This window comes from Scyliorhinus canicula, chromosome 30 (genome assembly GCF_902713615.1).
Source record: "Scyliorhinus canicula chromosome 30, sScyCan1.1, whole genome shotgun sequence".
NCBI classification, from domain to species: domain Eukaryota; kingdom Metazoa; phylum Chordata; class Chondrichthyes; order Carcharhiniformes; family Scyliorhinidae; genus Scyliorhinus; species Scyliorhinus canicula.
In genome coordinates this window covers 13,407,306-13,420,600 of record NC_052175.1, presented here as the reverse complement: position 1 = coordinate 13,420,600, position 13,295 = coordinate 13,407,306, and the positions used below count along the sequence as shown (strand labels likewise).

At 54.8% G+C, this 13,295-nt stretch overlaps 1 protein-coding gene across 1 annotated transcript; it reads left to right on the top strand.

Moving 5' to 3' along the window:
* The first annotated feature begins 342 nt into the window (after positions 1 to 342).
* On the top strand, positions 343 to 8,552 carry LOC119958711 (hyaluronan and proteoglycan link protein 2-like). The gene is made up of 5 exons (XM_038787284.1): positions 343 to 491; positions 2,029 to 2,379; positions 3,860 to 3,976; positions 5,391 to 5,576; positions 7,922 to 8,552. The coding sequence occupies exons 1-5, from the start codon at positions 365 to 367 to the stop codon at positions 8,206 to 8,208; spliced, it is 1,068 nt and encodes a 355-aa protein (XP_038643212.1). The 5' UTR covers positions 343 to 364; the 3' UTR covers positions 8,209 to 8,552.
* Positions 8,553 to 13,295: the final 4,743 nt, after the last annotated feature.

Here is a 13,295-nt window from a genome sequence, read left to right as displayed (position 1 = left end):
GATGGGCTGAATGGCCTCCTCCTGCACCGTGGGGAATCTATCGTGTGTATGTGGGGCGCCGCTGGGTGGGGGCCCAGCTCTTGTTGCCCATCCTTTATTGCCCCCTGGAGCCTTGCGCCTTGCCCGGCTATTTCTCGAGGGGCAGTTAAGTGTTGACCACATTGCTATGTGAGGGGGTGGGGGGGGGGGGGTCTCTGGACTACCAGCCCTTCGATGTTCGTCTTCCCTCAACGTCTCCCCAATCATCGGAGTAAACTATAGGGTTGGCCACAAAATGGCTCCTTCGAAGGGTATCGAGGAAGGGTTGCCTAATGCGTGCCTGTTTCGCTTTGCCTGCAGGAGGACCCCAGGGTGAAACACCAGGATGGCGGCGATCCGAACGCTGATGGTGTCACATCTTCTCGCCCTGGGCTGGGCCGGTCCGTATTACTACAGGTCGCAGGGCGATGGCAGTAACGAGGCGTACCGCTACCAGGTGCGAGGCGATCAAGGTAATCCTCAAGCACTCTTCCCTCGGGCCCCCTCCTGGCCTCTTGATGGGGACGGTGTAGAGGGAGCTTTAATCTGTATCTAACCCCGTGCTGTACCTGTCCTGGGAGTGTTTGATGGGGACAGTGTAGAGGGAGCTTTACTCTGTATCTAACCCCGTGCTGTACCTGTCCTGGGAGTGTTTGATGGGGACAGTGTAGAGGGAGCTTTACTCTGTATCTAACCCCGTGCTGTACCTGTCCTGGGAGTGTTTGATGGGGACAGTGTAGAGGGAGCTTTACTCTGTATCTAACCCCGTGCTGTACCTGTCCTGGGAGTGTTTGATGGGGACAGTGTAGAGGGAGCTTTACTCTGTATCTAACCCCGTGCTGTACCTGTCCTGGGAGTGTTTGATGGGGACAGTGTAGAGGGAGCTTTACTCTGTATCTAACCCCGTGCTGTACCTGTCCTGGGAGTGTTTGATGGGGACAGTGTAGAGGGAGCTTTACTCTGTATCTAACCCCGTGCTGTACCTGTCCTGGGAGTGTTTGATGGGGACAGTGTAGAGGGAGCTTTACTCTGTATCTAACCCCGTGCTGTACCTGTCCTGGGAGTGTTTGATGGGAACAGTGTAGAGGGAGCTTTACTCTGTATCTAACCCCGTGCTGTCCCTGTCCTGGGAGTGTTTGATGGGGACAGTGTAGAGGGAGCTTTACTCTGTATCTAACCCCGTGCTGTACCTGTCCTGGGAGTGTTTGATGGGGACAGTGTAGAGGGAGCTTTACTCTGTATCTAACCCCGTGCTGTACCTGTCCTGGGAGTGTTTGATGGGAACAGTGTAGAGGGAGCTTTACTCTGTATCTAACCCCGTGCTGTACCTGTCCTGGGAGTGTTTGATGGGGACAGTGTAGAGGGAGCTTTACTCTGTATCTAACCCTGTGCTGTACCTGTCCTGGGAGTGTTTGATGGGGACAGTGTAGAGGGAGCTTTACTCTGTATCTAACCCCGTGCTGTACCTGTCCTGGGAGTGTTTGATGGGGACAGTGTAGAGGGAGCTTTACTCTGTATCTAACCCCGTGCTGTACCTGTCCTGGGAGTGTTTGATGGGGACAGTGTAGAGGGAGATTTACTCTGTATCTAACCCCGTGCTGTAGCTGTCCTGGGAGTGTTTGATGGGGACAGTGTAGAGGGAGCTTTACTCTGTATCTAACCCCGTGCTGTACCTGCCCTGGGAGTGTTTGATGGGGGCAGTGTAGAGGGAGCTTTACTCTGTATCTAACCCCGTGCTGTACCTGTCCTGGGAGTGTTTGATGGGTACAGTGTAGAGGGAGCTTTGCCTCTGTATCTAACCCCGTGCTGTACCTGTCCTGGGAGTGTTTGATGGGGACAGTGAAGAGGGAGCTTTACTCTGTATCTAACCCCGTGCTGTACCTGTCCTGGGAGTGTTTGATGGGGACAGTGTAGAGGGAGCTTTACTCTGTATCTAACCCCGTGCTGTACCTGTCCTGGGAGTGTGTTCTGTGCCAATTCTCCTTGTCTCTCTCTCTCATCCCCCTGCAGCTATGCTGGGTAGCATCAAGTACCTGGAGGATTCTGGGCCGCGGGTGATCAACACGCAGAGGGGCTCCAACGTCACCCTACCCTGCCGCCTCCGCATTTTGCCCAGGGGGCACCGGGTCAAGTGGGTGAAGCTGGGCCCCTCGCCCAGGGAGGACATCGCGCTGATCGCCAACAGCCACCGTCAGCGGGGCTACGGGGGCTTCGCGGGCCGGGCCTTCCTCCCCCGGCTGGACAAGTACGACGTGTCCCTGCTGCTGGCGGACGTGCGGCTGGACGACGTCGGCAAGTACAAGTGCGAGATCATCAACGGCGTGGACGACGACAGCGCCGTCGTGGAGCTGCAGCTGGACGGTGAGCGGCCGCACGCGGGCCGGGCCTCGGAAACAGGCCTTTCGGTCACCCCCCCTCCCCCTCCCTCTGCCTCACACCAGCCTCCTCCCAACGTCCCCCCCCCCCTCTTCATGTCATTCTCCCCCCCCCACCCCCCCTCCTCATCCACTCATCATCATATCCTTCCATTCCTCCTCCCTCCAGTGCACCCAGCTTCCCTGGCCTAGGAAACGCCGCAAGGCCCCGACCGAAGGGATTAGGCCCGTCGTCATGGAAACCGCCAACCGACCCTGCATCATTCTGATGGGGGAAGTGATGGCTTGGCTATCTCTCGCCCCCACGCGCGCACCATCTGACCGGGTGGGTGGGTGGGGGGGGGGGGGGGGGGGGGGGGGGGAAAGGTGGGTGGGGGGGGGGGCGTTCTGGGTGGCGGGACAGCCGCTGGGATCCACTCCCGATTCCCGGAACTCCAGCCTGGGAGGCAGTCCCCTGGGGCTAGGGAGGGATGACGGGAGGGATCAGCCGAAGAAGAGGGGGGGGGGGGGGGGGAAGGTCCCACCCCTGAAGTTCATTTTCATGGAGACTGGCATGAATTGGGCTGGCTTGTGACGCCTGCCCGGGTTAAATAGCCCAGAGGAACTTCCTGTATGATATTGCACCAGGACATGGATATTTGTGTGACCCGGGGACAATGAAATCTACGAGGTAGAGGACGGGATATCCTCCCAGAGGGGAAATATATGAAACTGTTACATGGGGCAGGGTGGGTATCGAGGGATATGGGCAAGTGGGACTAACTTAGTGATAGAAACTGGGCGGCATGGACCAGCTGGGCCGAAGGGCCTGTTTCTCATGCTGTAAATATCCATCACTCTCTGAGTCTTGTGGGAAATTAAAATGGCCGCCTCACCCATTGGCGGGTGCAGTTAAAATGGCCGCCTCTCCTAAATGGCGGGTGCAGTTAAAATGGCTGTCTCTCCCAAAGTCAAGGTGTGGTTAAAATGGCCGCCTCTCCCATTGGCGAGTGTTTTTAAAATGGCCGCCTCTCCTAAATGGCGGGTGTGATTAAAATGGCCGACTCTCCTAAATGGTGGGTGTCATTAAAATGGCACCCTGTCCCATTGGCGAGTGTTTTTAAAATACCCCCCTCTCCCATTGGTGAGCGTTTTTAAAATGGCCGCCTCTCCCATTGGCGAGTGTTTTCAAAATGGCCCCATCTCCTATTGGCGAGAGTTTTTAAAATGGCTGTCTCCCCCATTGGCGGGTGTAGTTAAAATGGCCGCCTCTTCTAAATGGCGGGTGTGGCGAAAATGGCCGCCTCTCCCCAAGTCTAGGTGTGGTTAAATGTCCGCCACTCCCAATTGGCGGGCGTGGTTAAAATGGCCGCCTCTCCCAATTGGCGGCTGTGGCGAAAATCTCTCCCCAAGTCTAGGTGTGGTTAAAATGTCCGCCACTCCCAATTGGCGGGTGTGGTTAAAATGGCCGCCTCCTCTTTTGCCAGGTGTGGTGTTCCCGTACCAACCCAACCAGGGTCGCTACCGGTTCAACTATTACCAGGCCGTGCGGGCGTGCAAGGAGCAGGACGCCAAACTCGCCACATTCCAGCAGCTCTTTCAAGGTAAGGAACGCAAGTGGGCGACGCCGCTCTCAATCACTGGGCACCCCTGGGGGGTGTGTGGGCGGCGCTCAGGAGAGGGGCCAAAAACAATCGCCACCCTGTGCGAGGGCCCATTTTTGAGGAAAAGAACTGTCGAGTTTAACTTTGTGGGTTTTTGGGGGCTGATTCTGGAGTTCGACAAGGTCACGGCTGACCCAGCTGTAGCGTCGATCCACCTTCCCTCCTGTCTGTCTCCTACCCACCTAACCCTTGCCGATCAGCGACCTCTCGAACCCGCCGATTCCCGGTGGGCGGGGTGAGCAAGATTCAGCGGGAGGCCGAAGGTCAATTTTAGCAACATCTTTTGATCGTAGCTGAACCCTTTGCAAGGGGGCGAGTTTCTGAAGGATCGTGTGACCCGCTCATCCAGTCGGCCGTTACACGTGCCCGATGCAAGCTCGGTTCGTGAATTTAGCGCAGGGCCTTCATCGCCCAAAGTCCTCCCCGTGATTATGTCACGATTCAAATTCAATTCCACAGGGAGAGCCCCAGGGGAGACCATAGCAAACTGCGTAGCGAGGCTCAGGAAGATCGCACAACGGCGTGACAAAGGGGACAACACTTAAATGATACGCTGAGGGATCGACTGGCTTGCGGAGTGAACGATGAGGCCAGACAGGCGACGTTGCTGGCTGAAACCGAGATTAAAACCTTTTTGGAAAAAGAGGGGCAGCACGGTGGCGCAGTGTGTTAGCACTGCTGCCTCACGGCGCCGAGGTCCCAGGTTCGATCCCGGCTCCGGGTCACTGTCCGTGTGGAGTTTTCACATTCTCACCCCGTGTTTGCGCGGGTTTCGCCCCCACAACCCAAAGATGTGCAGGGTTGGGGAATTGGCCACGCTAAATTGCTCCTTAATTGGAAAAAGAAATGAATTGGGTACGCTAAATTTATACATTAAAAAAAGTTTTCAAAAGGCGTTGCAAAAAAAACGTTCACCGTGCGGAGCGCGGGGAAGGGCACGGAACGGCACCCAGGAACCTCGAAGCGCGCAGAGCGGCGCGGCACGCCAAAGATGTGCAGGGCCGGGGAATTGGCCAGGCTAAATTGCCCCTTAATTTAAGAAAAGGGAATTTAAACCGGGCAGCGGGATTCTTGGGTGAGATCAGAGGGAGATCCCCGAGGAATGAACCAGCGAATGGCAGCCACTTGCTCTGTTTTGCTGAAAGAGGCGCAATGTGTGTGTATGATCTTTCTGTCTGCAAAGAAGGGTGGGGGAGGGGTAGGCCGGGGGGGGAAGGGTTGAAATTGAGGTCGGATTGCAGGAGCGGGGAGTCGAGGAGCATAGTGGGAGAGCGAATGGTTGCCTGGCTACCATTGAAGATGGGATGTTGAATCGGAGCCGGCAGAGATTTGCTGACCTTCTCATTTCTGACAGAGTGGCTGAAAGGTTTGGATTGGTGTAACGCGGGCTGGTTGGAAGATGGGACGGTCCACTACCCAGTCAGCATCCCGCGGGATCCGTGCGGTGGTCGGGGGATCCCAGCGGGAATCAGGAGCTACGGCCCCAAAGACAAGCGGCGGGACAGATACGATGCGTTCTGCTTCACCTCGGCCATCAAAGGTAAATGTTCCAGTCCAACGCTGACTCTATATACTCGCCGACATCACCACAGGATGTCCGACCTAGACCAATACTGACCCTCTGACAGTGCGGCATTCCCTCAGTACTGACCCTCCCACAGTGCGGCGCTCCCTCAGTACTGACCCCCTGACAGTGCGGCGCTCCCTCAGTACTGACCCTCTGACAGTGTGGAGCTCCCTCAGTACTGACCCTCTGACAGTGCGGCGCTCCCTCAGTACTGACCCTCTGACAGTGCGGCGCTCCCTCAGTACTGACCCTCTGACAGTGCGGCACTCCCTCAGTACTGACCCTCTGACAGTGCGGTGCTCCCTCAGTACTGACCCTCTGACAGTGCAGCGCTCCCTCAGTACTGACCCTCTGACAGTGCGGCACTCCCTCAGTACTGACCCTCTGACAGTGCGGCACTCCCTCAGTACTGACCCTCCCACAGTGCGGCACTCCCTCAGTACTGACTCTCTGACAGTGCGGCACTCCCTCAGTACTGACCCTCCCACAGTGCGGCGCTCCCTCAGTACTGACCCTCTGACAGTGCAGCACTCCCTCAGTACTGACCCTCTGACAGTACGGCGCTCCCTCAGTATTGACCTTCCGACATAAATATAAACATAAATCTCCCTCTCTCTGTCTGTCTCTGATTCTCTCACTGTCTCACTCTCTCTCTCTCTGTCTATTTCTATGTTTGTCTCTCTCCATAACTCACTCTCTCACTCTGTCTCTATGTGTCTCTGTGTCTCTCTCTCTCTCTCTATCTGTTTCCCCATATACCTCTCTCCTCTCTCTGTCTCTTTGTTTCTCGCTGTCTTCTCTGTAACTCTCTCCGTCTCTCTCTTTCTCTCTCTCTCTCTGTCTGTCTATCTGTTTCCCCATCTTCCTCTCTCCTCTGTCCGTCTCTCTCTCTCTGTCTCTCTCACTCTGTCTTCTCTCCGTCTCTCTCGCTTTGTCTCATTTTCTGTCTGTGTGAAAATGAAATGAAAATCGCTTATTGTCGCGAGTAGGCTTCAAATGAAGTTACTGTGAAAAGCCCCTAGTCGCCACATTCCGGTGCCTGTTCGGGGAGGCTGATACGGGAATCGAACCGTGCTGCTGGCCTGCTTTCAAAGCCAGCGATTTAGCCCAGTGAGCTAAACCAGCCCCTCCCTTTAGCACCTCTGACATTTGTTCGGCAGCCCCAACAATCCTTCCTGGTGTCAGGGCAGGGTCATTTTACTCAATAACAGGCACTATATAAATTCAGCCCCTTCACCTTTGTAGTTTCTCTCTTTCACTTACAGGCAGCTCGAGCCCACCACCTGCTGGCAGGAGTGAGGATTTCACCTAGAACTTTAGTCTGTATCTAACCCCGTGCTGTACCTGTCCTGGGAGTGTTTGATGGGGACAGTGTAGAGGGAGCTTTACTCTGTATCTAACCCCGTGCTGTACCTGTCCTGGGAGTGTTTGATGGGGACAGTGTAGAGGGAGCTTTACTCTGTATCTAACCCTGTGCTGTCCCTGTCCTGGGAGTGTTTGATGGGGACAGTGTAGAGGGAGCTTTACTCTGTATCTAACCCCGTGCTGTACCTGTCCTGGGAGTGTTTGATGGGGACAGTGTAGAGGGAGCTTTACCCTGTATCTAACCCCGTGCTGTACCTGTCCTGGGAGTGTTTGATGGGGACAGTGTAGAGGGAGCTTTACTCTGTATCTAACCCCGTGCTGTACCTGTCCTGGGAGTGTTTGATGGGGACAGTGTAGAGGGAGCTTTACTCTGTATCTAACCCCGTGCTGTACCTGTCCTGGGAGTGTTTGATGGGGACAGTGTGGAGGGAGCTTTACTCTGTATCTAACCCCGTGCTGTACCTGTCCTGGGAGTGTTTGATGGGGACAGTGTAGAGGGAGCTTTACTCTGTATCTAACCCCGTGCTGTCCCTGTCCTGGGAGTGTTTGATGGGGACAGTGTAGAGGGAGCTTTACTCTGTATCTAACCCCGTGCTGTACCTGTCCTGGGAGTGTTTGATGGGGACAGTGTAGAGGGAGCTTTACTCTGTATCTAACCCCGTGCTGTACCTGTCCTGGGAGTGTTTGATGGGGACAGTGTAGAGGGAGCTTTACTCTGTATCTAACCCCGTGCTGTACCTGTCCTGGGAGTGTTTGATGGGGACAGTGTAGAGGGAGCTTTACTCTGTATGTAACCCCGTGCTGTACCTGTCCTGGGAGTGTTTGATGGGCACAGTGTAGAGGGAGCTTTACTCTGTATCCTACCCCGTGCTGTACCTGTCCGGGGAGTGTTTGATGGGGACAGTGTAGAGGGAGCTTTACTCTGTATTTAACTCCTGTCCTTTCCCATTCAGGGTACGTTTATTTTCGGAGGGACCCGGCGATGTACAATTATGTGAGTGGTTCAAACGCCTGTCGGAGTGAGGGGGCGACGATCGCTAAGGTGGGCCAGCTTTACGCCGCCTGGAGATTCTCCCGGCTCCATCGCTGCGATCCCGGCTGGCTGGCAGACGGAAGCATCCGGTATCCCATCGTGTCGCCCCGACCGCAGTGCGGCGGTCCGGAGCCGGGGGTGCGCACGCAAGGATTTCCCAGCCTGTCGCAGCGCGGGTACGGCGTCTACTGCTACAAGCAGCGATAAGCTGTCCCGCGACGCAAGCATTAGGGAGGGGAGAGAGGACCGAGGGAGGAACGGTCTCATTTGAGTCTCCGCAATCTGGGGGAGGCGGAAGGGGAAAGTCGTACGGAATCGGAAGTGCGCCAGTCCCACTTTTCGGCCCTTCCGGAATGTGCTGTCCATTCGTTGTCGCTTCGGCCGATCCCTCGCTGCCTTTCGAACCATTGGAACCGAGCGCGAGGCCATTCGGCCCCTTGAGCCGGTCCTAACCGCCTGCCATCGCTCGAGCTGCTGCTTTACCGCTCACACCCCCCCGCTTGCCTCACCTCCCAGAGCCAACCCCCCCTCCTCCCCACACTCTCCCCCCCCCCTCCCCGTGCCACCCCCGGCTCAAAACACCCGGCCCTTGACCCCCCCCCCCAATCATTGACAACCAAAGATATGCATTGAAATAGCGTCGCTGCCCTCGCCCGACGTTCCCCAAAGGGGGTACCTTTTGCCAGGTGGAATCTGACCCTTTCGCAGGTGGGCAGGGTAACCAGCCCTCGCCCGAAACTGCCGTGATGACCCGCGCCCGGTCAATACCAGCCCCACAGGCCCCCCCGAGTCCCAACGTTAGGAAATCAGCCGATAATTCTTCTCAACGTTCCCCAAAGCCCCTGGCTGACCAACGATTACTGTCCCCGGGTTTGGAGGCTGAAATTCCTGCTCATTCACACCCAGGACAAATTTTTAAAAATATTAATTTAGCGTCACCCAATTCATTTTTCCAATTAAGGGGCAATTTAGCGCGGCCAATCCACCCACCCGGCACATCTTTTGGGTTGTGGGGGCGAAACCCAAACGCAGACACGGGGGAGAATGTGAAAACTCCGCAGGGACAGTGACCCAGAGCCGGGATCGAACCCGGGACCTCGGCGCCGTGAGGCAGCAGTGCTAACCACTGCGCCGCCGTGCAGCCCCCCCCCCCCCACACCCAGAACAAATATGAAATAAACTCAGCTAACTAACGATGAGCTAATGTGCACTTTAACCTCCCCGCCCTCTACCCCCCACACACACACACACAAGACAGACAAAGACAGAGAGGTGGAAAGGGGTAAAAAAAATAATCAGGATCGTGGAAAATGAGTTATTTTCTTCGGAGCTCTTTCATCACAGTTTGAGTGTGACGTTAAGTTTCTGGTTTACTGATCTTCCCGCAGTTAGTAATAACCTACTCATGGCTTTTACAGAAGTCCTCTCGCTTCACCTTGGCCAGTTCCGCAGAGAGAGAGAGAGAGAGACCGTTGGCACTCACGGTGGGCCCTTTGGGGATTCGTCGGTTATTCCTGGAGGAAACAGAGTGGGGAAAAAGAGAGTGGGTCTTCACCCTCCGCTGCCAAAGCGAAACTGAGACCCCCCCCCCCCCCGCCCCCTGTAGGCCTCTGAAGCATTTCAGTGGGAACGTATCCAATCTTCGCCTGTTATGGGGCAGTGCCAATTCACTGGCCAGCCCTGACCAACTGGGACCCGGCTGGTCCTGGGCTGAACCTGGACTTCCATTCGAAGGGTGGCAGCAGGGTAGCATGGTGGTTAGCATAAATGCTTCACAGCTCCAGGGTCCCAGGTTCGATTCCCGGCTTGGGTCACTGTCTGTGCGGAGTCTGCACGTCCTCCCCGTGTGTGCGTGGGTTTCCTCCGGGTGCTCCGGTTTCCTCCCACAGTCCAAAGATGTGCGGGTTAGGTGGATTGGCCGTGATAAATTGCCCGTAGTGTCCTAATAGTAAGATTAAGGGGGAGTTGTTGGGTTACGGGTATAGGGTGGATACATGGGTTTGAGTAGGGTGATCATTGCTCGGCACAACATCGAGGGCCGAAGGGCCTGTTCTGTGCTGTACTGTACTATGTTCTATGGTGCGCGGGACCCCACAGACCCGGTCCTTTCCCCCACTACCAGTGGTCTTCCCTTCCGGCCAACAGCGCTATCAAGCGGCACTTACTCAGCAATAACCTGCTCCGAACACTCGGTTTGGGTTCCGCCCAGGGTCACTCAGCTCCTGACCTCATTGCAGCCTTGGTTCAAACATGGACAAAGAGCTGAATGCCAGAGGTGAGGTGAGAGTGACTGCCCTTAGACATCAAGGCAGCATCTGACCGAGTTTGGCATCAAGGAGCCCGAGCTAAACTGGAGTCAATGGGAATCAGGGAGAAAACTCTCCGCTGGTTGGAGTCATTCCCGGCACAAAGGAAGATGGTTGTAGTAGTTGGAGGTCAATCATCTCAGCTCCAGGACGTCACTGCAGGGGTTCCTCAGGGTCGTGTCCTCGGCCCCAACCATCTTCAGCTGCTTCATCAATGACCTCCCTTCCATCAGAAGGTCAGAAGTGGGGATGTTTGCGGATGACTGCACAATGTTCAGCACCATTGGCCCTCAGATACTGAAGCAGTCCGTGTCCAAATGCAGCAAGACCTGGGCAATATCCAGGCTCGGGGCTGACAAGGGGCAAGTTACATACCCTCCAAGTCAGGGGAGGGTGAGGGGGTCCGACTCCAGGGGACATAACGAAAGGCCGAGATGAGCCAGATGCAAAAGTGGGGGGGGGGGGGAGAATGCAAAGGGTGCAGCACGGGGGGGGGGGGGAATGGCCTCATTCCGTGCTGTACATTGGAAATATTTGCACTGTTGTACTTCAACTGTAGCCTCCACCTGCTGGCCCACCGTGACCTCTAGTCCCAGGCTGCTAGATTAAGTTAGTTATAGCACTTATTAACTATCAATGCTAACCCAATAACTTCTATTTAATTAATCAACTGACTACCATAACCGGTGCCTCAGGAATCGATCGATTACTGGCCATTTTATCAAGTCTGTACATTGCAATGTTTTCACGCCTAGTTTTTGAAATGATAGGTGATGTTAATTTGCTGCATTTGGCCAGACTGTGGGAGAAGCAATAAAGATTGGATTTCAATCTGTAATTCGCCTGATTTTTAAATTTCATTTTGTCCCATCACCTCCTCCTCCATAACCAGGTGTCGGCCGTCCGTTACTCCCTCCCTCAGGCCTCAGCCCCCACCTCGTCCATTCCTTTCAGGGCAACTGGGAATGCTGGGAGCGGGGTCCGGGAGCCGAAGCCCATTCCCAGCTTTAAGCAACCTGACTGGACAGAAACCAGGAGACAAAAGCATCCCATGCAATGGGAGGGAATGGAAAGGGGTTTGATCCATTGGGATTGTGTACAATGGGAGTGAATGGGAAGGGGTTTGATCCATTGGGATTGTGTACAGTGGGAGTGAACGGGAAGGGGTTTGATCCATTGGGATTGTGTACAGTGGGAGTGAACGGGAAGGGGTTTGATCCATTGGGATTGTGTACAGTGGGAGTGAACGGGAAGGGGTTTGATCCATTGGGATTGTGTACAATGGGAGTGAACGGGAAGGGGTTTGATCCATTGGGATTGTGTACAATGGGAGTGAACAGGAAGGGGTTTGATCCATTGGGATTGTGTACAATGGGAGTGAACGGGAAGGGGTTTGATCCATTGGGATTGTGTACAATGGGAGTGAATGGGAAGGGGTTTGATCCATTGGGATTGTGTACAATGGGAGTGAACGGGAAGGGGTTTGATCCATTGGGATTGTGTACAATGGGAGTGAACGGGAAGGGGTTTGATCCATTGGGATTGTGTACAATGGGAGGGAATGGGAAGCGGTTTGGGTCCAGTGGGATTGTGTACAATGGGAGTGAACGGGAAGGGGTTTGATCCATTGGGATTGTGTACAATGGGAGTGAACGGGTCCGAGAATGGGAGTAGGGATCTGGATGACGGGATGTATTCCGGAGATTTCTCCGGCTTGCCGCACAGACAAACCTGTGCTTTCCCCGTGAAACTCCGAACGAGCCCTCAATACCCAGAATGCCCTCACAAACTGCAACGTCATTAGTTTATTATGAAAGCAGATCGTCCAGTAGAAAGGCAAATCTTATTAACGCGCGGTACGGAATGTGAAAGCATCATAATTACTCTTCCTAAACACGCTGAACCCCCCTCACACGCACCCACAAAACACAGTGGAGGAGTTCAGCTCAAAGGGTTAAAAGTCGACGGTCCGAGGGAAACGGAACGGCGGCGGAGTCCTCGAAACTGTGTCCGTGTTCTGCGGCCGCTGATCTGAGAAACAATCGATAAGTCTTCCCCTCCCCCCACCGCCGGCTGCTCTTCAGGGGGGGGACTTCGATTTCCGAACCCAGAGCCACTTCGGAGCGAGTTCCCGCTCCCGGTCTGCTTCGGAATGGCTCAGGAGATTCGGGAGCCATCTTCACCCGGGCGGTTACTCCTTCTTGTTTCCCCACCCCTCCCGCCCAACCCCAGCAAACACACACATTCTTCCAGAATGTTCTTGTCCTTGACGTCGGACCATTTCCCTATGATGAAAGTGTTTATCACACTGAGTGAGTGTGCGAGTGAGTGTGCGAGTGAGTGAGTGAGTGTGTGTGAGTAGATGTGTATGAGTGAGGGTGTGTGAGTAAGGGTGTGTAAGGGTGTGTTAGTAAGGGTATGTGAGTGAGTGTGAGCGTGTTTGAGTGCGTGTGTGTAAAAGAATGAGTGTGTGTGAGTGAGTGTGTGTGTGAGAGAGAATGTGTGAGAGTGGGTGTGGTTGTGTGTGTGGGTGTGAGTGAGTGTGTGTGTGTGTGTGTGTGAGTGTGTGTGAGTGTGATTGTGTGAGTGAGAGTGTGTGTGTGAGAGTGTGTGAGAGAGAGTGTGTGTGCGTGTGTGTGAGTATGAGTGTGAGTGTGTGTGTGTGAGAGAGAGTGTGTGTGAGTGTGATTGTGGGTGAGTGAGTGATTGAGTGAGAGTGAGTGTGTGTGATTGTGTGTGATTGTGCGTGAGTGTGCGTGTGTGTGGGTGTGAATGAGTGAGTGTGTGTGTGTGTGTGTGTGAGAGAGTGTGTGTAAGTGTGATTGTGTGTGAGTGAGTGATTGAGAGAGAGTGTGTGTGTGATTGTGTGATTGTGCGCGAGTGTGTGTGAGTGTGAGTGAGTGATTGAGAGAGAGTGCGTGTGAGTGTGATTGTGTGTGATTGTGCGCGAGTGTGCACGAGTGTGCGCGAGTGTGCACGAGTGTGCGC

Coding starts and splice junctions, on each gene's coding strand:
- LOC119958711 (XM_038787284.1), top strand. CDS start 365: ATGGCGGCGATCCGAACGCTGATGGTGTCACATCTTCTCGCCCTGGGC. Junction 3,977..5,390: donor ATTCCAGCAGCTCTTTCAAG/GTAAGGAACGCA, acceptor CATTTCTGACAG/AGTGGCTGAAAGGTTTGGAT. Junction 5,577..7,921: donor CTTCACCTCGGCCATCAAAG/GTAAATGTTCCA, acceptor TTTCCCATTCAG/GGTACGTTTATTTTCGGAGG.